Source organism: Crassostrea angulata, chromosome 2 (genome assembly GCF_025612915.1).
Source record: "Crassostrea angulata isolate pt1a10 chromosome 2, ASM2561291v2, whole genome shotgun sequence".
Lineage (NCBI taxonomy): Eukaryota > Metazoa > Mollusca > Bivalvia > Ostreida > Ostreidae > Magallana > Magallana angulata.
The window spans coordinates 65,866,057-65,893,652 of record NC_069112.1 but is presented as its reverse complement, the minus strand read 5'-3'; the positions used below and the strand labels follow the sequence as shown (position 1 = coordinate 65,893,652).

The following is a 27,596-nucleotide window of genomic DNA, read 5'->3' as shown; positions in this document are numbered from 1 at the left end:
TGGTATAAGAAATACTTTGCTGAAATAAAAAGCTGAAACTTAAGCGTTTGGAAATGTCATATTTAAAAGGTAAAGATAATAAAATTCTGGAGGATGCGCAAGTAAATAGAAGTACCTACTTACGGTAACATTTACGCTAAGTCATTAATTATTTTAATGATTAGAGGGCGATGCCAAACACGTCAACTTCACAAAGAACAAGAAACTCTGTTTTCTTAGAGATCTTTACGAATCTCCCCTGTGGCGACGTCGGACAGTCGATGACAACCAGCTGTGACGCAGTACCGGGACCGTCAAATAAACCACAGAAACTGTAAACATCTGATTCTGTCATGCCTACAGTTACGGTAACATCCTTCAGACGGTGTGACAGATCTAAAATATGTCAAAAATGGACACTTACGGGGGGTGTGCAGCAATCTTGTACATTTGAGAATAAGAATGTAAACATTTTTTGAACTGACTTGTTTCTGCCCGAAACTGGCCAAAAATGTTGTCAAAAGATATAAAAGCAATAAAGATGAAGTCCTACATTCCATTTTGTATGAAAGGTATACACAAGAACATGACAATGCCTTTTTATTCACTCAGAACAGTTATCGAACTTCCCTAAAAGCCATAAAAACGTGCTAACCCAATGTACACCAACACAATATTTTTGTTCTTGCAACTATTTTGTTATCGTATTTTTATACATTGCGTTTTCACGTTTGATTTAAAATGCTGGCTTTAATACCGTTTTAGCTCACCTGGGCTAAAAACTCAAGTGAGCTTTTCTGATCACTTTTTGTATGACTGTATGTAAACTTTTTACATTTTCGACTTCTCCTAAACCACAATTTCAACCAAACTTGGCACAAAGCATCATTTGTAAAGGGGATTAAAGTTTGTTAGATTAATAGGCCACGCCTTCTTTTCCGGGGAAATAATCAGGACTTATTGAAAATTTTGGGTTATTTTTCAAAAATCTTCTCAAAACCATTTGGCCGGAAAAGTTAAAACTTATGTGGAAACAACTTCAGATGGTGTAGAATCATGTTTGTTCAAATCTTGTCCCAGGGGTAATATTGGGCCACAATTGGGGGTCAAAGTTTTACATAAAAAAATATATAGAGTTAATATTTCACTCAAAAACCATTATGCCAGAAAAGCTGAAACTTGTGTGAAATCGTCCTCTGATAGTGTAAATTCAAGTTTGTTCAAATCATGGTCCCCAGGGTTAGGTGGGGCCACACTGGGGAGGGGAGGTCAAAGTTTTACATAGGAATATATAGAGTTAATCATTCAAAATCTTCTTCTCTAAAACCATTTGCCAAAAAAAGCCGAAACTTGTGTGGAAGCATCCTCCGAGAGCGTAGATTAAAGGTTGTTCAAATCATGGTCCCCGGGGTAAGGTGGGGCCACAAAGGGGGTCAAAGTTTTACATAGGATTATATAGAGTAAATCTTTAAAAATATTGTACTCTAAAACCATTTGCCAAACAAGAGGCCCCAGGGGTCACATCGCTCACCTGGGCGTTCAAAAGATATTGTGTTATATGGCCCCTCGGTAGAATAACAAAACAAAAAATAAATATTGTAAAGTATTCAAATTTTACACTTATTTTTGCATACACTTTATCTTTCAAATTGTAACTTTATGGAATACTATTTTTACCCAGAATAAGAAAATCCTACGCAAGATATAAAACTTAACATTTACCAGGGGTATGAGAGCATATAGGTACATTTTCTTCCTCATCAACTTACTATAGTCTGTCCCAAGATATTTTTGCCGAATATTTTCTTAAATTATTCAATATTTATAAATACCTCTTGGTTCAGACGATGTTCATTCAATAGTATGAAAAAATCCCAAGATTTCCCCTTTGAAACGCCCCCTCTAGCTTGTCGGGTATCAGTACACGGCTAAAAAAAAAAAGTCTACGAGGTTTTTCCATTGCCAAGGAGATGAAGACGCCCGGATGATAACGTTGAAAAATTGCGCGAGGTGTCCCGAGTATTTCCGAATGGAGAAAAGATGTCAACATTCACCATTATAAATCTCCGTAGGAAATCTGTTTTCGTTCCTGTGTATTTTTACGAGGGAAAAATGATAATGTGTGAATGAAGTTATCTTGGGAATTTTCCCTTTCATCGATTTTAATTGCACTTCAGTCACAGGTATGTGTATTTTTATTAAAAAATCGTTCAAATATGCATCATAAATATCTTGGGACAGACTATAGTTATTGTATTTTAGTTTTAAAAATCTTATAGATGTGAAGAAGAAAATTGTACCTCAGTGCGCTCAATTCCTCAAATTAAAAACATTCAAAAGTTTAATTTCTCTTTTCCATTATAATTAAATGACTGTTGTTTACCTCGCGTAAACTCGTGTGACTTTTATAAATTTACTCACACTTGATTGATAAATACACTGGAATGAAAAATGTTGTCACGTGACATTTTAAAGAGCTAAAAATCAATGTTACAGTATTGACAGGAACATCACTCTATTTTATTAAAGACCCGCTCATTATTTTCATCTTTTTTCAAAAATAACAAATGGCTACAAACCAGGACAATTTTCCGGTCTAATATTATTTTAAGCATAGCGATAACTCCTTTATCCCCCAACAGCAATGTGTCAGAACTAGGGAAACTGTTTTAACGGTGTCGTTTTATTTACTCGTGTCTGAAAAAATACCAAAATTGATGTAGATTCCACATTATTCATTGCATAAAGAGGGGCCCTAGAGAGTAGTTATATAGAGCAAAACATCTTTTTTTTTTTTTTTTTTTTTTACAAGTATTCAACATTTAGTGAGACATTTCTAATGATCAAGGAAAAATTTCAGCGTCAATCGTAGAATTATAAGCAAGACACAGAGCTCACAATTCTGCTAGGTTTGAGTCATATTTTGTTCACATATGTTTATTATATTCAGCTTAGAATTTTTAACTTGGTATATCCTATTTATCATTTATAATAGAAAAATTGATCTGTGAACAAACATAGATTTGTGAGCAAAATATCTGTATCTGGCTTATAATTCGAAGCTTAACACTCAAATATGGTTAGTAAATAGAAATTGTAAACAATTAAACATGAGAAACATGCACTATAACAAATAAAGAACACAATTTATTTTTTCGAAATGAATCATACTCGTATACATGTATATACAGTCCCTGAAACGTGCTACTACACCAGTTGCACGGTTCGGTTCGTTATGCTTTTTGAACGGTACGGTTCGCTTCTTGCACGGCACGCTTTGCTAAAAATTACTGCAGGCTTTGTGAACTGTTTGCGAACTTTATTAATGAGGTAAGCGTGGCCTGAACGCTTTGCCTTTGATTTTTCTCGATATAATTTTGTTTAGTTTTTGCCCGATCTACTTCAGCAAGGTGGTAATCATGACACGAATTTTGCCTTTTTTTATATGATATATTACAAATGTATTTCAATCTATTTAAAATCAGGACTTCCATCCGTTCCCCCGTTTTTGATACGTTTCGTGAAACGTGTACTCAGTGACAACCGGGAAGCGGAGGTACTTTTTATTTTGATTAGTCTGTTATTATTAGTATTTAATTTTAGATAAATGCAATCATTAAGATAGATTACAAGAACTGTTTGACTTTAATCCGATAAATTTTTGTTAATTCAGCGAGCTGTCGATAATTTTACAAAGCATCTTAAGTTTTTATTTCTATACAATCATGTACTTGAATTGAAGTCACTAAATATTTCTAATTCATTTAAAATTGCTAAGAAAAATTGCCTCGACTTTATTCCGATATTTCGTAACTTTCCTTTATCGTTGTCTTGATTCTCAGCTTGTTGTTATTTTTACAAGTATCTTTCTTTTTCTTTATTCATAATTCGTATGATCATTCTCTATTGCGTAGTTCTGTAGTACTATTGCCAATCAAATTCCCTTTGTGAATAGACGATGTACAATTACCCGCAGTTAATGATAAGATAAATAATGAATTTCAATATTCAATTATTCATTTAAATATTGATTATATGATTTTCTGCACTTGTTCGTATACACAGTTCATACTACATGTAACCCGTCATCGCTTCTCTTTTCTGAACTAAGATCGCGTGTATTGTCAAAATATGACTGTTAGTTTTTGTTTTTTTCGTTAAATTATACATGTATATGTAACATATTTCTTACGATATGTACGCAACTGGATATACACAAGTCAATAGCATTTAATGGCGATACTTATCATTCTGTTGAACAAGTGTCCGCTCTTCACTGTATGCATGCGATTTAGCTGACGTTTCACAAATGCTGACTAACCTGTTTATATTTTAATTACCCTTTTACACACATACTAGTTGTAAACAGGTCACGGAAATATACCCGGTAATCAACAAATGAATGTTAAAAGTAATAAATATATTAAGAATTTATCTAGTAACAAAAATAATACGACAGCGAGGGATGAAGACTCTGATCGCCAGTTCATGAGTTATGTAATCATGAAGTCGAAAGGAAATAATTGTTATTTTTTTTCTAATAAGAACACTCTTTTTAATAGGGATTTAAGAAAACATAAAACAATAAAGGTTTTCATTCGATAATTTCCTTCTAGCCATACAGGAGGAGCCAAGTAGCACGCGGCGCATGGCGTGATCTGTACTGTTATACTGATTGACAGGCGAAGCACGTGGAGTCCTAAGATAAAATACCGCTCAAATGACCAACTGTAGACAACTAAAGCGAAATAATATAGTTCAGTGATGAAACTTTAATTTAAGTATTATAATCAACACACGAGTTCTCGTTTTCTCTCTCTCTCTCTCTCTCTCTCTGAGAGTGTGAAATTGTGTGCAAAAATTTGAAGTTATTAGATTTGTATTTGTATGAATTTCAATCATTTATTTTAGACTCATTGTTTTCAAAACGATTTCAGCACAATGACTGAAAAGTTTGTACAGTAGACGATGTATTCAGATTGATCTCGACGATTAAAATTTCGACGCTATTTCACATCACACATATTAGATTGAAAAAGAATTTAAAAAGAGTTGTGTTTGTGCTTACATCTACCTGCAAAATGCTATAATCCAATTCTACTATTTACAATGTCATTTATCAGTTTTACCCGGTAAATGATATTTTTATCGCAAGTTAATATTTGTGAAAATTCCGCATGTATAGAGTCGCTGAATTGTTCTACGGATCCACGCGCCGATAGCCCTACGTGTAGTCGTTTGTATACATATCTACAGACAGTTTTGGTGTTTTTTAGAGATTAAGAAAAGCCATGAATCTAACAGAGTAGAAGTAAAATATAATCAGACTATACACACGACAGATTGTGATGAGTTGCCTAACAGGTGTCCGTGGAAAGGTGTGAATACCGGCATCTCGTGTACACCTGTTTAAGCGTCTAAATATACAGACGTAGTTGTAAAGTACAATAAATGCCAAAAAAGACAATAACACCTGTTGTGTTTGAAACCCAAGATATTATGTGTTATCTAATCCCGTATGAAAAAAATCTAGCAAAATATTGTACTTAACTGGTAAGCGATTATCTCCGTCCGTATTCATCGAAAAACATTAGGTCAATAAGCCGTATATGGAAGTTGCACGCTTATTGCACGATATGGTACGCTTTTTTGTCCGTCTGGAGGAGGGTCTTGCATAAATTATCTTGCACGCTTTTTGCACGGAACGGTTCGTTTTGTGAACGGTACGTTTCGTTTTGTGAACGGAACGTTTCGTTTTGTGAACGGTACGGTTCGTTTCTTGCACGGAACGGTACGGTTCGTTTTTGAGGTGTAGTAGCACGTTTCAGGGTCTGTATCTACACATTTCCGTCAGCGATATAAAACTCTATTTAAACTCGAAAAAATGCTGAGCATCTCATCAAAACACATTGCATTAGTCTACCATTACGCAAAAGATCATACCAAATTACCGATAAAATGAATCGTATTCTAGTACTTTGTTAATACATCAGTTTTTTCTTAATTTGCGCAGGTAAACCGTTAACTGTTTGATTTAACGAAGCCTCTGTTTGATTTGATACGTAAAAATTACAAAATACAGGCGAAAGTTCCCAGGTTTCAAAGCATAATTAATGAAAACGAAACGAAAATCAAAACAAGCTAACACCACCATAATATGTGAAAACTGTTAACGCATTGAAATATTTAACCTCAATTTACTTCACAAAAGATTCCCTTTGTGCGCGAATTGTTGCACAACAAACAAATTCATCGTTGTCAGGTCGAACCGTTTATCATATGTCATGGCTGCTTAAAACAAAGAGCCTCGTTTTAGAAGTATGGAATACGAGTCTTGGTAAAATGCGTAGGCAAACCCGGGCCGGGGAAAAATAAAAGCCGGGGCAGATCGGAAATCGTCAATTCCAAAATACGCATTGTTTTGCAGCAATACTTACAACAAATACAAATATACTGGTCATTAAGATATTCTTAAAATTTTATTGAGATTGCCAGATTTATAACTGCCAATGTTTTGTTTTGCCCCGTTTTACCAAGACTCATTGATTACCGAACCCGAAGCTATAAACTGATTTAAACACGCCTTTCCTTAAATATTTTTTTCGTAAAAACTCAGATTTGAAACAGAATTAGCCTATAATTTTTGCAATTTATATTTTCCTTTCCATAAGGATAATTTATGCTGAATTACATTGAAACACTAAATTACATCTTCGCTTTGAATAAAGATTGGTCATTCATATTTGCAATTTATATTTGCCTTCCCATAAGAATGCTTTGTGTCAAATCTGGTTGAAATTGGCCAATCAGTTTTAGAAAAGTTCAAAATGTAAAAAGTGTACAGACGGACGTCAGGGTGGGGGTCCAATTTTCCAAAGGAAAACATTTTTAATTCACCAAAACTCAAATGTTATAATATATGGTTTTACTTATATGAAAGCATTTCAACATATTGTTGATTTTTAAGAATTATTAAGACTTTAGCTCCTAGACAATTCATGGGTTTGATGTATGTTTATATCCCACATGATTTAGACCTTCTTGAGAACTCAATATGTTATATAAGTAGTCTGTGACCCCCCCCCCCAAAAAAAAAAAAAAAACAACAAAAAAACAAAAAAAAAGAAGAAAAAAAACAAGAGTCCCAGGGGCCACATCGCTCACCTGAGCAACAATTGCCTTAACTCTGATCAAATTAGCATTTCTTGACAACAAAGTACAGTAGATCTTCCTAAAAAAAATTGAAAATCTGCCAATTTATATCCACATCTTTTTTTGGGTAAATACCAAGCCCCTTTTGTTGTTGTACCTGTAAGAAAATTTTTCTCTCTTCCTATATTACCCCCCCCCCCCATTCGTGGCCCACTTTTCTCTTGGGAATCATGGTTTCATCAAACTTTAATTTTTATCTGCATAACCAAGTACTGAGTTTTGGACCGAAAACTTTCCCAGAATATTTCTAAAGATTTTCTCTATATATTCATATGTAAAAATTCAAACCGCCATTGCGGCCCCGCCCTACCCCTAGGGACTGTTATTTTGCAAACTTGAATCTACAGTACCCGAGCATGCCTCTACACAAGTTTAAGCTTTTCTGTCCAAATAGTCTTTAAGAAGATTTTTAAAGATTTTTTCTATATATTTCTATGTAAAAATTTATCCCCCTTTGTGGCCTCACCCTACCCCTGGACTATTATTTAAACAAACTTGAATCTATACGATCTTGGGATGCTCCTACTCAAATTTGGGGCTTTCCTGGTCTAGTAGTTTTGAGAAGAAGATATTTAAAGATTTCTCTCTCTCTCTCTCCTCTCTCTCTCTCTCTATATATATGGCCCCGCCCAGCCCCCACCCAGATAGCATGACTACGTTGGGCCAACGTTGGTAATTGGTTGTACCGATGGTCGATGGTTGGCGTTGGGCACACAATGTTGGCCCAACGTTGGGCCAACATTATAACACATCTTTCATAGCACATTGATTGCTTTGTTGGCATGACAACGTCGGGCCAACGTTGGGCCAACATAAGTAAAACATGTGATCTATATTTGTTGGTAATGCACAGTTGGCCCAACGTTGGGCCAACATGCATCTTACCATGCCATGAATTTCGACTAAGTGTTTGCTGGTGTAACAATGTTGAGCCAACATTGGGCCAACAAAAGTAAAACATATGATCTATATTTGTTGGTGATGCGCAGTTGGCCCAACATTGGGCCAACATCTAAATATGCTATGAATTCCAACTAAGTGTTTGTTGGCGTAACATTGTTGGGCCATGGGTGGGCCAACGTAGGTAAAACATGTGATCTCATTTAATTGTTGGTAATGCGCAGTTGGGCCAACATTGGGTCATTATTTTTACATGCTACGAATTATGACAGAGTTAAAACAAACAAACAGATAACATAAACACAACCACAAAAATTGAAGGTATAGGTTGGTAAATAAGTGATTTGCTCTGTTAATTTTGATTGCAATTATAAGGAATTTATAGTGTCTTAATTATGTTTGAACACATGAAAATGTTGATTAAAAAGTTTGTATGTATAATCTATTTCTCTTACTTTGGAATACATATAACATATGATACATTGTATGCATATAGATCTCAGTAATTTGGGATGAAAAATAGTTAATATATGTTATTGATATAAAAAGTTTTAAACTGTCAAACATTGGCCCAACGTTGGTTCGTTGTTAGATTTTAAACCCGACAATGAATTTTTTTATTTTTAGAGAAATTTAGTGGAGGATTGTAAATTGTATTGGGCTTAGTTATTTAAAACTGTTGGGTCATAGATATTGGCCATTGTTGCTCTGTTGAGGGATGTTTATTGTTTATATAAATCTGATGAGCTGTATGTACATGTGTAGCTGGAGCGCCTATTGCATAACGAATCTTAAAGTGTCGAAATTAAGAGGCAGACGGAGCTCCTTTACTGCCCAAGTATCTGGGTCAGTGCTTCTCACAGCATGGGTCTGGCCAGTTTCCTTGGAGATCGGTCATCTGATATAACCAGGATGGTCAAAACTGCCACTTTTTATTTCAAATATATTGCAACCGTTGTGCGTGTACACCTATAGTAAATAGTGTTTTTTCTACTGTACAAATTATACATTAGAAGATTTGGGATATATATGCTACAAAAAGTAAGTACATGATAAATTATTATATTAATTATGTAAGTAATGATTTTCTTTCAAGAAATCGAATGTTTGTGCAATGTTTCTTTATATTAGTTATATAATGTTTGAATTGTCAGTGAGTTAAATTAAAACAATATAGAAGTATTCATAATCATATTATACATTCCTTTACAGTATAACAGATTACGTTGATTCATATTGCACAATAAAAATAACAACTAAAATACATTTTCAGCCGCAGTAAGAAAAAAACAGACTGTGTGCCTCTGCAACAGATGTAGAGATAGGGAATTAGGACAGCTAGGTTCCGTTTTTCAAAGACCGTGAAGGTGAAGGGAAAAAAGGGAAGAAAGAAAAAAAGCAAGGAGGTAACCCAAGCCACTGAAGCCAGTGACCCGGACAGTGATCAGACCCTACAGTTCGATTGTTACTAAGGAATTTACATAGACAAAGAAATATGCTAGCGATTCTTTTTAATTCTAAAAAGTGTTTAAATGTATTGTAAATTTTTACTAAGAAAGAATAAAATCTGTATACTATGTTTTCGTTGCATAGAATATTTGAACTCCTGCATCTTAATAGCCAAAAAGCAACAGGAATTAATTGGGACATGAGTGTTGAATTTAAATTGGGATTACATTGAATAAGTGCCGACATGCTACGTTTAGCCATTGGAAGTTTGATCGTTGTCACTACGTTAGCCCTCACCTGTTTACTAGGATGGACCAACGTTGACAGAGGACGTTGGGCCAATGTAATTTTCCTCGTAATATTTACGTTGGGCCAACGTTGACCCTCAGTTGTTAACTAAGTTGGACCAATGTTGGCGGGCTACGTTGGGCCAATGTAAATTTGCTCATCGGCCCTACGTTGGTCTAACATGTTGGACCAACGTAGGCCCAACATGTTGGGCCAACAAAGGGCCACAGTGCACTTATACATTGCGCCAATGTTATCTTGCCAACGTTGGGCCAACAAAGTGTGTTACATTGGGCCAACGTTGTCCCAACATATGCATGCTATCTGGGCAGGGACCATGATTTGAACAAACTTGAATCTACATTATCTGAGGATGGTTACACACCAATTTGAGCTTTCTTGGCCTAATTGTTTTTAAAAGAAATTTTTTTGAAAGATTTTCTCTATATATTCCTGTATAAAAATATATCCCCCATTGTGGCCCCACCCTATCCCCGGGGACTATGATTGTAACAGACTTGAATCTACTCTATCTGAGGATGCTTCCACTCAAATTGGGCTTTCCTGGCCTAATAGTTTTTTTAGAAGAAGATTTTTAAAGACTTTCTCTATATATTCCTATGTAAAAATCCATTCCCCCATTGTGGCACCACCATACCCCCAGGGACTATGATTTGAACAAACTTGAATCTACACTACCTGAGGATGCTTCAATTTAAATTTGAGCTTTTTTGGCCTAATAGTTTTTGACAAGAAGATTTTTTAAAGATTTTCACTATATATATAACAGTTGAAATTGACACCTCGAGAAAACCATTGACAGCCGACGCGAAACGTCGGTTGTCAATGGTTTTCTCGGGGTGTCAATTTCAACTGTTATTCTCCAAAACAGACACTATTTATTTTATTATACTGAATGTCTTGATTTTATAGATGTTTTTACTGCTTTTATATAGAAATGACGTGAATTCCACGGCGAACTTTACGCGCATGTAACAATTCGTTGTGTTACCCGTTGCTAAGTGTGTTGCTAACGCTGAGGGTAATAGAACGGATTATCAACTGCGTCCAAACCATTCAGATTTCAGTATTTAACATGAAAGTATAATAAAATGTAATGTTGTAAGATACGCTTACCTGTTCCGTAACTGTCAATTCCTCTGTTAAGAATTCTGACAGATGTGATGGAATACACAGCCTCTAGGTCCACCCTCCACCAGGGATTGGTGTCGCGATCAGCTGTGTGTGCACACTTGTCTAATCCAACATCTGTTCCTAGGTTGCCATCCACTGCATATTCGGCGTTATATTCAATTTGCGTTGTTGACTGTTTCGCAGGTTTACCTAATGCTATGTTCGTCAGAACTGCCAACGATATTAAAACAAATAAGATTTTGTTGATAATATTAAGAAGATACTATTCACTACATTGATCGCTAAATTTGCTCTGTTGGGTAGAGCTGTAATTAAAAATATACATTTTAACATCGAGATGTTATGTCATAATGCTTTCTATGACGTATCAACGTGTTGAAATTCTGAAAAACGGATATATTTGAAGGAACAAGTATATGGATATATTTGTTAATTCACGGTTTAACTCGTCCTCATTTTGTTATAGCATTTTTCATCAGCAGAATTTAGCTAGTTTTTGCCCCGAGTTTTGTAATAAAACTAAACGTTTCGTTTTATGGCAATAAGAATAATTCATTCATTTCTGAAAAAAAGTGTTACGTTGTGTCAGTGTGGAACATTGTAAACTGGTTCTGAATATACAAAAATAATGTTTGTAATCACAACAAAACAAAATAATGAAAATATGCATACCTGATAATACATGTTATCTATATATATATTCACAGTAGGAATCCTATTTTGCTTTAAATATGCAAAGTGTTGTATCGCTTAAAGGCCCCACCTACATTTTTGCTTTGTTGTTATATGCATTTGACTCCTATATAGAATTTTGCAACAAAGAAAAAGTGGCAGGGGGCATTTTTAATTTCTTATGACCCCATTCAACACAGATATCTTTCCCTCCTTGTGAGGCAATCACTATTTTCTGTGAAAATTACTAGTCAGAATAAGTACATTTTTCACCATAGTGGTTTCTCTGAATTTTCAACCCTTTCATATTTCTTGAGTTTTCAGCTTTTTATTTGATTCCCTGCCAAGGGCTACCTTCTTATACCGAGCGCATGTTGCAACATCACATATCAGAAACTTACTGTTTTATAGTCTACTATGTGCAATCTACCTACTTTACGTGTTTTAAAATTTACCTCCTGTTTGTAACTTGCAATTTCATTGTGTAAAGTCAACACAACAGTCATAGCCGCAAGATTTGTATTTTGTTTTTGATTTTCATGTATTTACATTAAGAGGTTTCGTATTGCATATCAATTTAACAACTATTATTATTTCTGAGAGAGAAAGAGAGTTTACCTTCATTACAGAGTGCCCCTGTGAATACTCCTGCGCATGTACACTTAAACGATCCATCGTTGTTACTGCATGTTCCTCCGTTGTGACATGGATCGTCCAGACATTCATTAATATCTGAAAGTTTAGGACTCAATATATATTAATATCCAGTTTCATAAGTCAGACATTGAAAGAAACATGGTATTAAAAAGGAGATTGATTATTATTTTCTTACAAAGCGCATCACAATCATTGTACAAGGAGAAATTATAATGTTACGCTATGTGTTTGAATATACTGGCATTATAAACATAATCCAGATTTAAACAACACTAACAATGCTTTAATATATATTTCGAACAAGTCTATAAAGATGTTTGTACCTTAACATAAATTTGTTTTTTCTCTTCATGCACGTTATTTTGCAGTAGGATATCCTCAGCTTAATAATTTTAGAAAAAAGCCTCCCTCCCAATAAAATAAATATAGATCACCGTAAATATACATGTATCTCTTTTTACAGCGAGCAATTTCACAAGGAAATGTGTCTCATTTTTTCACCTAAAGATTTACCTAAGTGTTTTCTTAAAAAAAGGAACATATAAATGAACCAAATTTTGTGGACAATTTCGACATTAAAAAAACATATGTTTTCCACATTCAATTGTTTACGTCTATCATTATCGACAAAAATTAGCCATTTAAAAAATGCTATTTATACACACTTTAGTGCATTTTGTTTGCACAGTTGTACGTGTTTTATTTCATGTTAATGGGAACATTTCAATTGTCAATCATTTTATTTGCTAAATACAACTATTTGCAACCAATATGCATAACATTTTCACTGCGTTGTTCTTAACTGTTGGCATTGTTAGTGCCGTGAATGTGGCTCAGTACTCGTGGTATCGAACAACATTTAATAAACCCGTTTCATTTTACATAGTGTGTTATTGGAACCAAACAAACTTGATCTCTGGTTTCATTTACATGCATTTATAATACCAATTATTATAAAAGACTAAAGCATGAATAATTTACTTCCTAACATATCAAATTAGCATATTCACCTTCACAGACAATGTCGTATTTCCACTCTCCGTTAGATTGACATATCAGAGGTCCTGAACCAGACTGGTTGTATCCTTCAAAACAAGAGGCGTGTATCCTCCTGTGTAGACCAATGGCGTCCTCACGCTTTATTGAACTCAAGTTTATTCCTTTTATATCGGGAATTCCACAATCTTATCAACAAAAATACAATAAATTTCAACACTGTAATTAATCTGATCAATTCCTAAGATAAGAGGCTACATTTTACTTTTTTGTTTAGATGAGTTATTTTGTTAAAAAAAACAGCTCTTTTCGACACTTGAGTTTTTGTCAAAATGCGTAAGGACAACCAACTATGTAGATGTAACACATGCAGATTTTTAATTGAATCTAATTGCATTAAAACAAGTTACCGGGTGATATTACCTGACAAAACACATTTAAAGAATTTATCCTCAGAATATCTCTTGTGTTTACATGTCTGGTTGATTTCACAGGTTGAGTTTGAACAAGATCCGGCCAGTTCCTACCAAATAAAACACTGATGAACACAAGAGCGTACTGTAAATTAACCTATACAACTTACTCTCAAATAATAAATGTAAATGAAAATGTACAATAAATATGTATATTTGCGTGCTTATTTCAAAAGCTGAATGCAGCAGAGTTTTGAACGTTTTAAAGTGGTCCTCTCAGATGACAAATTTTGAACCGCATGCCAATTTTTATCAGATCGTAGATGCGAAAAGATATGTTATTCAGTCTGAAACTCCGCAGTGTGTGACAGATAACATAATCGGTTACACGTATTCCTCCATTTTATCAGCCCATGTATTAATAACATGGTAGCATGCTCTTTGTTATGAGAACATCTACAATATTGGTTTTTTTTACATACCATTTTGTCAGAATATTTGTATAGCTACATGTAATTAACTTATATTATTTCATTGTCTAATGGGTTAAGACTACTTTTTAAAAAACTTACCTAATTTCTATTCTTTGGTTATCAAACTGTTGATTTCGGTTGCCAGGGGAAATGAAAAGAACTGGCTTGATTTTTAGGCTCATGTGTATTTTCGATGTAAACAAACAGTCTTGCATAAATGGCAATATACGTTTTATAACACCTGACCGGTCGAAAAAAAATTATTGATCTTTGTAAAACAAGTTTTGCTGCGTCAAACTTTGTTAATCATCCAACAATTATATTAATTATGCAGTAACCGCGATATCGATAAAATATGGTGATTACAAAGCACATTTTTTTTTCACGCCTAAGTGCCCGCAGTACCTTGATGATTTTACTAATTTTCTGCTAGCTGCTTCAACCTGCGTGGTGGCAATAAATGGCTGTTGGATCATTTTTTTTAAATGTGACGGTTGTTTTTATTACTATTAAGGTCTTCCGTTTCCAACGGAATACCTTATGGTTTTTTACTGTTTCTTATTATTATTTTTTTTCCACAAATTTTGTGCACGCGATTGTGCATACTAAACGGCTGATTTTGACCATTTTTTTCACAGATGCTTGCCAAAGGTCATTATTCTAGACGTCTTTTGAAATTTTGAAATCGTCACTTCCGGTACCGAGTTACTGCAGATTTTCTATTCTTTACGACCTATTTTGTGCAGAGCTTATCTCAGAAACTATTAGAGATATGAATACGAAATTTTCAGGATAGGTAGTCTATAGTTTGAAGTTGTGCACTATTATATTGTGTTACGCCAGTGGTGCCATTTCTTTGAGCTCGCCTAGGCACAAAAATTGGGTACGAATTTTCATTCAAAATTTTCATCTGTTTTGATCTGTATCTTTTCATTAGTTGATATTTTATTAAAAAAATATATAACAAAAGTGGTAGAGAATCAAAAGTTCTTTCCAATAAAATCAAGAAAAAGGGGCTGGCCCCTTTAATTAGGGACCAAGAGACTCGTAAAGTCTATTACAAATAACTTAAAAACGATAAATATTTTGTAATGCATTATAGAATCAAAGTTGTTGAACACTATATTATCGGTTTGAAAAAGTCATCGTCAGGCCCATGTTTGATGCAATTAGGGATTTTTATTCATTGCCTTAAAATTTAAATGGGGATGTTAATTTTGAAATTGTATCGATATTTCATGGTATCATTTAAAATTTAAAAAAAATCGGACGGAAGACCTACTCGTTACTCGTAACGAGGTCGTATCTAGTTATTATTATTTTTGCAGCGGAAAACACATGAATTGTAAATAACAAATGTGTCTGAACGTTACACGTTAAAGTAAATCATTATTTGAAAAGAAAGCTGTTCTCTGTTGCGAAATTGTGCTGATTTCTCGTCTCAATTACATCACCCCACTCACTAATTCATTTAGTTCCCGAAGTGTACAGAAGCTGAAACAAGTGTATATAAGCTAACACATGTGTTTAGAACACATTTGACATTGAACTTTATAACAATCCGAATTTGAGAACTTAAACCCTGAGTAAACCACGACCTAATAACAAAATAAACAGTCATATGAAACGAGGCGGATAAGACGGACGACTTGTCTTTTGACTCTCAATTTCTAACTCTTAAACTCTTACTCCGACTAACGAATCTTGGAAAAAACATAATAATGAGATTTGATTGGCGTGACTTTCTAAATAATTGACATTTATAAATTATACAAACAGAAATTTGTTCTCCATCTCTAAACCATCGCCCAGAAAAATTACTTTTTATTCACGTACGTTAATCGGCTGATTGTAGTGCAATGGCATTGATTCTTTAAGTGTCAAACACACTTGTGAGCGTTTAATTAGGGATCTACAGTACATGTAATTAAAAATAATTAATTTGTAAGATTGTACAAGGGTCGTATAAGTTTTTAAGTTACAAAGCATATTTCAAATTCACATGTAAACAAAATATCCATTTATAATTTTCCATTAATCTATGACATTTATTTTTCTTCGCTATAAAACTGCATGTTAGCCTTCAATGACTTAACTTAATGCGTCATTTTGAAGCATATGACGTCATATTTTGTAGTACAGCGAGAACGACATCTCTTCTCAGTGTGTACGATATAACGGACATCAAAATTGTAAGTAATAGCATTTGTTGTTTTCAATTAAAAGATTAGTATAAGTTAGTTTTGCTAATAAATCGATTAATAAGTACTTTCGAGGTTTGCAATATACCGTGATGTCATATTACACATTTCCCGTACTTTTTGTCTGAACGGAGTTTATTGACAGCCTTAACTGTGCTGCGTAGATAGTTGTTTTTTATGGATTTTAAAAAATTTACCTTTGGCCAATGCTCCTTTTCACTGTACACCCATCCAGCATTGTCCACGTACCTTGTCTCCGCTGTCGTCTTATTTTCGTAATTGATTTCACAGAAATTAGCTCCTTTGTAATAGTTGACAGATTTACACCGAGGTGTCACCATACATTCCGTCACACAGTCAAGGAAACTGACTTCTGTGAATGTCTGGATCAGTTTCCTGTCCAGTCTGTGTCCTCGTTGAAGTTTAGAGAAGCCCGGTTTTAAGCTGCAATAACACGGCACAAGGAAACTTATAAAAAACCACGGACATCGAAAGATTCGGAACAGCAACATTGTACTGTATAAATATACAGTGTACAGTGCGAATGCACACTTCGAAGTAATGATAATGCACCGTATAAAATTGTAATTGATACAGGGATTGTTTTTTTAAAATGTTTGAATCCATAAAATGCAGAAGTGGGAAATCAATATGCACTGAATTGGTAAAATGAATATTTGATAAATAAACTATGTTAAGCAATTCGAGCTTCATAAAAAAAAAATCATTGAGTCGTTGAAGCCGGGGAATGCTATCGACTTGTCAATGGAACGTTTAACCCCACCTTTGGCGTTGAACTTCGCGGTTAGGTTAAGGCAACTCCGAGTTAAATGACCTTCAATATTACGATAAATTGAAAAATTGTTTATTAAAATTATGAAAACAGTGCTGAATATTTATATCAAGTGAATGTATTATCCAGGATATTATTTTTCTACTTCGGAATCGAGTCAATCTTTGAAGCTGCCGTGCCATGTATCACGTGACAGTTAAAAATAGAAAACTTTTTTACCTTAACAAAAAATCAAAAAGTGTAACACTACCCCGAAGTTCATTTGTATGTATTATACAATAATTCGATCAGCAAATAGTTAATGTTTATTAGTTTTACTGCTAGAATCCTATTGTTAATCGCATTAAATAAATATTGTCATTATTTATCGGAAACCCTCTCGACTTAATCAATTTCATTGACAATACTACGTATTTTTTATTTACAGCAACGAAGCACGGGATTCAAGCAGCACTTTTCAAGTAGTTTAGGTCATATGCTTTTGATATTTTTGGAAAGATATATACATTTTTCATACATATCAAATGAAATGAAATAACCAATCATATATATTTCCTCAATGTCTCACTATCGTACACCACCAACTATTTTGTCAATTAATGTCCTAATATATTAATTTGATGATGATGAACAATGTCAAGATTTATTAAAGAGTATCTATTTGAATCTTTTTTCGAAAAATACATACATTTTTTATGAGCTAGCTTAAAACAAATAGAATGAATTAACATCTTTGTCACGAAAGAGGAATTAATTTAGTACATGCAGGAAATAATAGAACAAGAAATCTTCAATTTTAGAGATTAAAAGAATATCAGAGTAATTCTTGTAAATGAGTTAATCAAATTAGGCAAAACCCGTTGATGAATACTTTTATATGATGTGGAATTCTAATTCTCATCATGAACAAATGTTTAAAGCAATACAAGCTGCCAAAATTATTATTTTGGTGTTCCTAAAATTCAATCGAGAATTTGGTAAAATATGTTTCTTATACATTATCTTATCATTTAAACTTAAGTTATGATGTATTTTTTCCATTAAAATTAAAAATTGTTAGACAATATGAAATTAGGTCTTCCCGTACTTTATTTCTCCGACATAATTTCCGTATGCAATGACCTTTGAGTTGAACTCATTCGGCAAATCAAATGCGCAAGCGCAATATTTCCGGTAAACAGAAAAGATGTCGGACACTACAGGTTTGAAGCGAGGGAGAAAGCCGACTTTGACTGATTCGGGAAGAAAAAGACGACGGACGGAAATAAATGCAAAAAATAATAAGAACAGAATTTACATCGGTAACCAGTACGATCGCTGGATGGAAGTAAAGTGTGCGCTTCGTCTTCAATCTAACGCTGAAGTGGCAAAGATACTGCTTGATAAGTAAGTTTGATCGTTGTCTTTACACTGATATTTTGTCATTATATCTTAATCGTATTTCGTGGTACACAGCAAGTAAATGAATATTTCAAGTCCAGACTTTAACAATAAACCAAGTAGAATTCCTCGTTGTGCATTTTTGGGTGCAGTTCAATCTTTAAACTATGAGGCCCTCGGAGGGATAATCATGGTACATGGTAAACGGAATATTGTCATTTCATACTTTGCTGTGAGGATTAAGCTATCGATCAGCACATGTAACATTGTTTTTAAAACATGAAAAAACGAATTTCAAAATAAACTTATAGAAATGAAAATTATTAATATGTTCTTATAATTGTATTTACTATACACGAAGGCCTAGCCTATACGTATGAAGACATACACCATTATTGATAAACATGTAATTTGAAACGAATTTATTTGTTGTTTAAATTACTATATTACATAGAACTAATAGCATAAATCAGAATATGTTACGAGAAATTATCATGATAGTATGATTTAAAAAGAATTAATACAGGCAGTGTTGACTTTTCAGTTTATGAAGAAAAAAAGAGTTTGCACGTTTATAAATGTCAAATTTTACCGTTCATTTTTACAAAGGTTTGAACAACCAACCAGCCCTGCACCTACTCATGAAATTTCTGGGAAGACTTCCAACAACTTGATAACATCAACCCCTGGGCCAATGAAATCTACAATAATGATTAAGCCTCTCCATTTATCTGGTGTGTCTGAAATATCGTCATCAGAAAGCGAACTTGGAAGAAACTCTGTGTAAGTCCTAAAATATGTCATACTCAAATTAGGTAGGATGGAGATGACAGTATACTTATATAACATAGGCGTCAGAAAAGTTGAAGCCCCCCCCCCTTTTTTTTTTTTGCAAAGTTAGACCTAACCATCAGGTACATACATGTAGCATTATGGAGGGACCAGCCCCCCCCCCTTTAATGCAACAAACATTTATGATTTTGTGACATACTAGAAGCCATTTTATTTTTTTTGCTTGTCAGTATTTCTAATGATTAGTCTAGCCCCCTCAGCTTCTGACGCCACTGTATAATCTGTACAGATATGGTGTGAGTTACCATTCATGAAAAAATTAATGCATTATTTGAACTTTTAAAATGAAAATTTAAAAAATTACATCCTTATTCAGCACTTAGGTTTTATTGATCAAAGCACTTGTACAAATTCTAATTACTTGTGATCATTTTAGAATCATGTTAATTAAATTTTTCAGGGATGAGACCCATATGTCTGGGATAGAGGAAATATGTAAAAAAGGAGAGTCTTTGGTGGAAAATACACAAAGCAGCTTTATAAACCCATTTGAGTAAGCATGAAAATAAACTATGATTAGTTTCAAATCCCTGGTTAAATTGATTGTTTTACCTTTTGTTTGATTTCAAACGTACCGGTACATCTTTGTGAATGAAATAGGAAAAGGTGTTATATAAATAAAAAATTATATGCTGGATAAAATTAAGGCATGTTGATTGTTTTGGTAGTTCCTAAATAACTTACTGCATTATTTATGTTTTAATGAGAGACAAAGATGATAGGGCTTAATTTATTTAATCAGACTTCTTTCAAAACGCTAATCATCGTTTTTTTGTATTTTGTACAGCCTTACCATTTCTGAGGGTAATCATGAATCAGAAGATGACGATAATTATTCTGATGCAGACTACGAGCCAAGTTTTGATTTGACTTTTAGGTAATTTAGATATAATGGTAGTTGGTGGGGTTTTTTTACCATTGACTTCACATAATGAATTTTTTAAATTAATTTTCATCTAAAATTCGCTTTAGCAAAAGAAATGTTTAAAAATTGGTGTTGGGACAGCCTATTGTCTGGGACAGCTAGACTATATACCGGTACATTAAAAAATGCAGACTAAATATTGTACTACCATACAGGGTTGTCTCAAGACCCAGGAGGCGGAGAATTCCCCTACCTATAACGTCTTAATTACCCGGCTATTTTTGCATTTCAAAGACAATGTAGCTATAAGCAAAACACCCAGACCTCCTTCTACTTTTTCATTTCCTCCTTCTACTTTAATTTTTAGAGACAACCCTGACCATATCATTGTCAGATATTTTTATGTGTGGTTTTTTTTTTCTGAAATCATTGTAGACAAGATCATGGTATTCCGTCAGAGTCAGAAGATGAAGAAATTGAAGAGGAACAAGACCATTTCCATGAACAGGATGATGATGCATGCATTGATAAAATAACATGCGAGACCGAAGTCAATACTTTCTTGGAAGACAGACCATTCATATCATACCAAAGTTCAATCTATAACTTGGCTAAAACTCACATACCCCCTTTTTGCACTGTAAAGGGATGTTCAATGCCAGTGGCAATTAGAACAGAAGTGATTTCCTCAGCTTTATATTTAAAATGGGTAAGATAATCATATATACCACACAATGATAATTTTATGCTCCTGGTTAGAAAAAAAGAGGTTAAAATCTTTATTAGAAAAAACATATTCATCCAACACATATGCACTAGTTCACATAATTTAACTTTTTCAGGTTTGCCAAAGTGATCATCTTGTCCATAAGTGGTGTTCACAGCCCATCTTAAATAGAAGATTACACAGTGGTGACTTGGTATTTGCCGCAGGTATCTTGCTGTCGGGTAACAATTACCAAAAAATTTCCGACTTCGCCAAGTTTATCAAATTGCCTATTTTATGCAATTCATCATACCTAAAAATACAGAGGACATACCTTGTGCCATCAATTGATAGTTTTTGGGCTCAATCCCAGGACATTGTTTTACAAGAGTTCCAAGATAAAGAAATAGTAATATTGGGTGAGAATCAATCTAATTAAAATAATACTTTTAATTCCACTCCTCTTAGATACACCGAACCAAAAATTTACTAGGCGACGTGCTGATTGGTCAACATCTGAGGTCACTCTTAGATGACCCCATACAGAATGTTGTTAGATCTTGTATAGCGTATTGTAGAGGAGCGAAATTACAATTCTAGTTTTAATTAGATTGGGGTGAGTTTAATAATTAAAATTTTAGTTACCAAAATGTAACCTGTTTGATCTTAATTGGTAATCATTTTAACTGATCAAGAGAGCTTCTTTAAGGTTTTAATTGATAAGAAACTTGATTGTTGTTGTGTGTAACGATGACTTCAAGATAGAGAATGATTTTATATAGGAGTAATGCTAAATGAAACATAAAATAAGAATAAAATATTGTATTAATTTTTGTACTTTTCATTTATCAGTTATGTGATCAATACCCTTTTGTGAAAAGTTGTTAAATATAAACATGTCATACATTGAGTTAATGTATGTACTTGTGAAATAGAGTAAATTATAAATTGGAAAATAAAAAAAAAATGGAATGAAGCATTTCTGGATATTACATTCGCTGTTGCTGTATTAAGTGAAAGGACCAAATTGACAATAATTTATTTACTTCTGAAGGTGACGGTAGAATGGACAGCCCTGGCCATTGTGTGCAGTTCTGCTCATACACATTTATGGAGTATGAAACAAAGAAAATATTGTCAATAGTTACCATGGATAAGAGGATGACAGATAAGAAGAGCACTGTTCTTGAGAAAGCCTGCTTTTTGAAAGGATTAAGAGAATTGCTTGCCAAAAATCTGAAAGTGGTGGAGGTTGTTACTGATGCTCACCCACAAATCGAATCACTGATGAGTTAGTATTTTCTGAATATTAATGTTGGTTTCAAGTATAGATGAGAAAAAGAAAAAGTTTTGATTTTTGCCTATAAAGAGTAAGATTTGACCTTTAAGTGGATTTATCAGAATGTTGCTAGAGCTGATTATTTGGTTTTCTTACAGAAATTATTAAAAATGTATTGAAAAATAGTGTCTGAATTTCATTTTAGAAAAAGATTTCAGTAACATAAAGCATTCCTTCGATATATGGCATGGGGCGAAAAACCTTGGGAAAAAGATTGTGAAGGTATGGTTGGTTCAGATTCAAATTCTTTATGGACACTGAGAAATGTTTGCAATTTTCAAACTCTCAGATGCTCCCAGTAAGATATGTTAAAATTTGCCTAAACCATTATGGACTAAGGCATCACTTCAATCAACAATGATTTTTATAATAATTGTACTATACATGTAAATGAATAAAGGCATGCCTTTCAAAACATATTCCTAAAATGGTTCAACAAGAAGCCACACAATCAAAAATAGAAATGGCTAGCAAAAAGACTTTCCTCTATGGTGAATGGTTAGAAATGCATTCTTTGACTTTTTGAATAAACTTTAGCAAATCCAATATTCTGAAAATTATTTTGAAATTACAGGTTGCCCAAGAACAGAATACAAACAGACCTCTACTCGAATGGTCCAGTGATGTAGTTAATCATTTTTGGCATTGTGCTGATATATCTAAAACTACGGAAGAGTTTGTGGTAAGTTTTTGGTTTTAAAAAATTACCATTTTTCTGCAAGTCGAGGTGTAAGATCTATGCAAATTTGAGAATATTTGCCTTAGGTTTTTGTAAAACAAATGGATTAAAGAAAGGTTAAACTGTTTTGTGCAGAACCTCAGTATCAGATATGGAATTGGATCCAAAGACAAATTATCAACTAAATGTACAAAGTCCGTTCGTTTTCATCAAAACTTTCCTTATTATTGTACATACTATAAGTAGATGTTGATTAATGGAAAATGGTCATAGCAACCTTTTCCTGCAATTAATGTGGAGTTTTAGTTATACTTGATAAATTTCTGGTTTAAAATTCATCATGTCATTTTTTTTTTAGGGAATATGGTATGGGATCTTGCACCATACTGTTAATGAGCATCAATGGATGATTTCTTATGGTGACAATGTACCAAATGAATGCCAACATGGACCACTGTCATCTGAACGTGACAAGGGATGGCTCAAGGGTGCGACTCCTCCTCATGACGCATTGATAAAGATAGTGATGGACAAACACTTACTTCGGAAAATACCCTACTATCTCCATTGCAGGTAGCCACCAATAAAGATTAACATGAAAATTTACAAATGTTGACAATGCATGAATGGAATGTGCAATATGTTATGAAATTTAGAAAATAGTACTATAGCTTAGCAAATTTTCAGATACACCTGTAAACATGTACTTGTGCATGTTATTCACAAGCTTTTCAAGCACTCACTAATTAGTCTAAATCTAACAATAATTGAATATTAAATGCCAATTCATTATGTTCTATTCATTATTGTATCATTTGAAAAGTGAATAAAATAAGAATGAGCTTTGATCTTATATAACACAAAAACAATAGTGCAAATGAGAGAGCATGTAAATTCATTTGTTGAATTTGTTCCGAAGTCAAGGTCACATCATATGTCTAGCCTTTTTATCAATTGACCCTTGATGCTAGCTCATATTTGGTACCTAGTAATGAAAAGGTGTTTCATGACTCTCACCTGTTCATTTGTCTAAGGTCAATTTTATTTCATCTTCATAAATTTAAATTTCTCAAACTGCATAAATATCTATTTGAAAGGCATATCACAGGATTATGTTGCTAGTAATTTATTGTTTTTCATTTTACCAGTATTTCTGTTTCGTATAATGTGTTTTTGATTGTTATTTCTATCTCTCTGTACACTTCAGGAGCACAGCCGAATTGGAGAACTTCCATGACGTCATATTGAAATATGCCTCTAAGCGCCACTCTTATGGTCCACTAACATACAATGCCAGAAATGAGTTAGCAGCAATTGACCATAATGCACACTGCGAAAGGGAAGTTGTGGTGAATAAAGATGGGAGTAAACGGTGAGAGTGAAGTCCATGCATTCTGTTAAACACATTAAAAATTATGGATTTTAAATATACATGGAAATTATTGAATTTCCTGCTGGCGAAATTTCAGTTTAATTAATAGAGTCTTATATTAAATTTTAGACTTCATATTTGGTACCTAGTAATGAAAAGGTGTTTCATGACTCTCACCTGTTCATTTGTCTAAGGTCAATTTTATTTCATCTTCATAAATTTAAATTTCTCAAACTGCATAAATATCTATTTGAAAGGCATATCACAGGATTATGTTGCTAGTAATTTATTGTTTTTCATTTTACCAGTATTTCTGTTTCGTATAATGTGTTTTTGATTGTTATTTCTATCTCTCTGTACACTTCAGGAGCACAGCCGAATTGGAGAACTTCCATGACGTCATATTGAAATATGCCTCTAAGCGCCACTCTTATGGTCCACTAACATACAATGCCAGAAATGAGTTAGCAGCAATTGACCATAATGCACACTGCGAAAGGGAAGTTGTGGTGAATAAAGATGGGAGTAAACGGTGAGAGTGAAGTCCATGCATTCTGTTAAACACATTAAAAATTATGGATTTTAAATATACATGGAAATTATTGAATTTCCTGCTGGCGAAATTTCAGTTTAATTAATAGAGTCTTATATTAAATTTTAGACTTCAAAGGTACTACAGCAAAAAGGGAGGAAGATGGACTGTGAATGAGGTTAAGGCACAAAAAAAGTATCCTTATATTTCGGATTTACTGAGACAAATTCTAATGAAAAGGCTTTCTGATGATATTGGCATGAACAGGAATGTGATCTTAGAAGCATCTGATCCTAGGAGACTATCAGCAACCATTGCTCCTATACCTCCTCCTCCAACGCAAGATCTGATGGCTGAGAAGATCTCTAGATTTAACAGGGAAGACCCGGACAAGACAATAGACTATGATTGGCAATGTAGTTAATTAATAAAGGACAACTAACCTATTTTAAAATTTATTTCTTATTTAACCAAATCGTCCTTGAACAAATCCCACATATTGTCCTGAGGGGTCTGGGTATCTGTCTCGGATTGCCCAAACGCAGCAGCTTGGTATCACTTGTCTGTTTCCAACACCAAGGTACCCATGTATCCACAGAATATATTGTCGATATGCTGTATGTCTGTGGCACCTACTGTAATCAAGGTCCTGAGGTTTGGCCAACATGTCATTTCTATACCTCATCGCCACCTCCAAAACCAAGGGGTCCAACACAACGTTTTGAAAATCCTAATTTAAAAAGAAATTGATTAGCTTTCTCTTGTTACAGTTGCAGAACAAAATTAGGAAATAGTCGTCCTTATATCTAGATATTATGTATGTAATAAATTGATGAGAATTAAAGAAGAGACAACTACCTGCAAACTCAATTGCAAGTTTTGAAGTACAAAGACTGAAACTTACAAGTAATCTTGAGTGACAATTCCGTGGAATCTGGTTACAACACCTTTTTTCCACTTCACTTGGCATTTCCCTACAGTGAGTACAGCGACACCAAGATGGTATGTCTTGTGGGGAAGGCGGAATTGGACTTGATGGAGGATTAACCGGATTAGATGGATGGTTTGTTGCCTCTAAAACTCGGAAAATAAAACTAGGTTGTTGGTAGTAGGCATTTAAAATGGCAATCCTCATACTATCCAAAGATAGGCCTTCTATCCTTTCCTAAAAAACAAAGTGTTACAATGCAAAATATGTAACTCTAAAGTAAACAGGACAATAGAATAAAAATGTTCTGCTCTTTGCTATAAATTTTAGACGAAACCAAATATTAGATGATTTACAAAGACTAATTTTTATACAAGGGGGATATTAGCCAATATTGGGTTTTTTAGAACATAAAATATCAGTAAAAGTATATATTCAGAGGAGTACCTGGTAATTGAATTTGATTCTTAATTTCAAAACTTAGGTGTATGAATTTACCTGCATCTGTCGATCTCTTTCGGCTAGAGCAACTTCTGCTCTGACCGGTTGACCAAAGTCTTGTACTGGTCTTCTACCTCGACATCTGCCACCTCTAGCCCTTCCTCTTGCCCTTCCTCTCCCCCGTCTCCTATTGCTAACCCTACCGCGAATCGGTCTCTCGTCATCTGTTGTAATATTGCTGCTACTATCTGAAATCTAATAATTACTTACTGGTTTGTACTCTATTTTTTTTCATTAATATAATTACAATGGATTCAATTTTCACAATTTACGTACTTCATGTACACATAGGCCTAATTTGCAAAAATTACAATGTAAAAAGTGTCAGGCTCTTCTTTTCTCCGAATATAGATCTATGTGTATTTTTTTAAATAGCTTGATTGCTCAGAACCCTACTGCAGTGGCGTTATGTGCCTTTGAATTTTCAACACGTAAAAAACGTACGTTATACAATTGTCTATCTAAAAAAACAGAGTTGTTTTACATTTTATTTCAAGTTTAATTTCTATCGCATAAAAAAAAATACCTGTAAATATTAGGCCTAATATGTACAAATATTGTCTGATATACTATTACACGTTTTTGACAAATGGCAATTCGGGTTCACATGTTTTTTCCCCTATTGGAGCCCCACACTGAAATCGCCATAGGCTAATTTTATATAATATTTCAAAGCAGTAGACGTATGAAAGCAGTCCTGATTAATGTTTCGAGCGATCCCTAAACTTTAATAACGTAAAAATACATATAACATCGTTAAAATGCCAAAATAATTAGTAAATAGAATTTTTTCTCACCTCGCCGTCCATCTTTAGTCACCCGGATACACCCCGATCAGCATCAGAATCATTCGTAAACACATCGGTCATCTTCGGGATGGTCGCCGAGGATTAATTAGCTGCCATTGTAATGCGTGAACGGAATGTCGGGGAACATATTTTTGATCAAATATAGGTGTGTTAGCGATATATTAAGAGTAGATATTCGATGCAGTGTTTTTAAAAATCATATCAACATTCATTTCAGCACTTTTAATGCGGTTGTAAAAAATTGCAATTCTGGCAGCTTATATTGCTTTAATGATTTTGCAGTTTTGATGAGAATAAAACTTCTTTGATATTAAATACAAATTGCAGTATAATTGGACTTTACTTCATTAATATAGTTAAATTTCTTAAAGAACTGTATTTCATCAATTACAGTAGTTGAAAAACTGTGTATATATATATATATATATATATATATATATATATA

General features: G+C 33.8%; 3 protein-coding genes and 1 long non-coding RNA gene across 4 annotated transcripts; 2 read left to right on the top strand and 2 right to left on the bottom strand.

Annotated features, from left to right (window-relative positions):
- Positions 1-25: 25 nt before the first annotated feature.
- Positions 26-16,935, bottom strand: LOC128172667 (neurogenic locus notch homolog protein 2-like). The gene is made up of 6 exons (XM_052838439.1): positions 16,593-16,935; positions 13,732-13,831; positions 13,323-13,496; positions 12,274-12,387; positions 10,966-11,193; positions 26-375 (listed from the first exon to the last, which is right to left on the bottom strand). The coding sequence occupies exons 1-6, from the start codon at positions 16,905-16,907 to the stop codon at positions 161-163; spliced, it is 1,146 nt and encodes a 381-aa protein (XP_052694399.1). The 5' UTR covers positions 16,908-16,935; the 3' UTR covers positions 26-160.
- On the top strand, positions 8,565-9,670 carry LOC128172852 (uncharacterized). Its single transcript, XR_008242364.1, has 2 exons — positions 8,565-9,132; positions 9,365-9,670. It is a non-coding gene; the product is annotated as an uncharacterized LOC128172852 (long non-coding RNA).
- A 1,189-nt stretch (positions 16,936-18,124) lies between the features above and the next one.
- Positions 18,125-25,337, top strand: LOC128172805 (uncharacterized). Its single transcript, XM_052838550.1, has 12 exons — positions 18,125-18,574; positions 19,178-19,351; positions 19,821-19,913; positions 20,208-20,297; positions 20,721-20,994; positions 21,128-21,410; positions 22,046-22,282; positions 22,476-22,552; positions 22,905-23,012; positions 23,368-23,582; positions 24,217-24,381; positions 25,043-25,337. The coding sequence occupies exons 1-12, from the start codon at positions 18,375-18,377 to the stop codon at positions 25,335-25,337; spliced, it is 2,211 nt and encodes a 736-aa protein (XP_052694510.1). The 5' UTR covers positions 18,125-18,374.
- Positions 25,338-25,363: 26 nt separating this feature from the next.
- On the bottom strand, positions 25,364-27,151 carry LOC128174730 (uncharacterized). The gene is made up of 4 exons (XM_052840209.1): positions 27,140-27,151; positions 26,340-26,537; positions 25,818-26,078; positions 25,364-25,643 (listed from the first exon to the last, which is right to left on the bottom strand). Exons 1-4 carry the CDS (start codon positions 27,149-27,151, stop codon positions 25,380-25,382), a joined length of 735 nt encoding a protein of 244 aa, XP_052696169.1. The 3' UTR covers positions 25,364-25,379.
- Between the last annotated feature and the right edge of the window lie 445 nt (positions 27,152-27,596).

What these genes read in the sequence shown, in the direction of transcription:
- LOC128172667 (XM_052838439.1), bottom strand. Translation starts at nt 16,907, where the DNA reads ATGTTGCTGTTCCGAATCTTTCGATGTCCGTGGTTTTTTATAAGTTTC. An exon ending in ATACGACATTGTCTGTGAAG is followed by an intron (nt 12,388 to 13,322) that starts GTGAATATGCTA and finishes CTAAACTTTCAG; the next exon opens with ATATTAATGAATGTCTGGAC. An exon ending in AATTGACAGTTACGGAACAG is followed by an intron (nt 376 to 10,965) that starts GTAAGCGTATCT and finishes GACATATTTTAG; the next exon opens with ATCTGTCACACCGTCTGAAG.
- LOC128172805 (XM_052838550.1), top strand. Translation starts at nt 18,375, where the DNA reads ATGTCGGACACTACAGGTTTGAAGCGAGGGAGAAAGCCGACTTTGACT. An exon ending in GCAAAGATACTGCTTGATAA is followed by an intron (nt 18,575 to 19,177) that starts GTAAGTTTGATC and finishes ATTTTTACAAAG; the next exon opens with GTTTGAACAACCAACCAGCC. An exon ending in CCCTACTATCTCCATTGCAG is followed by an intron (nt 23,583 to 24,216) that starts GTAGCCACCAAT and finishes TGTACACTTCAG; the next exon opens with GAGCACAGCCGAATTGGAGA.
- LOC128174730 (XM_052840209.1), bottom strand. An exon ending in AAAGAGATCGACAGATGCAG is followed by an intron (nt 26,079 to 26,339) that starts GTAAATTCATAC and finishes TTTGTTTTTTAG; the next exon opens with GAAAGGATAGAAGGCCTATC. An exon ending in ATTGTCACTCAAGATTACTT is followed by an intron (nt 25,644 to 25,817) that starts GTAAGTTTCAGT and finishes TTTTTAAATTAG; the next exon opens with GATTTTCAAAACGTTGTGTT.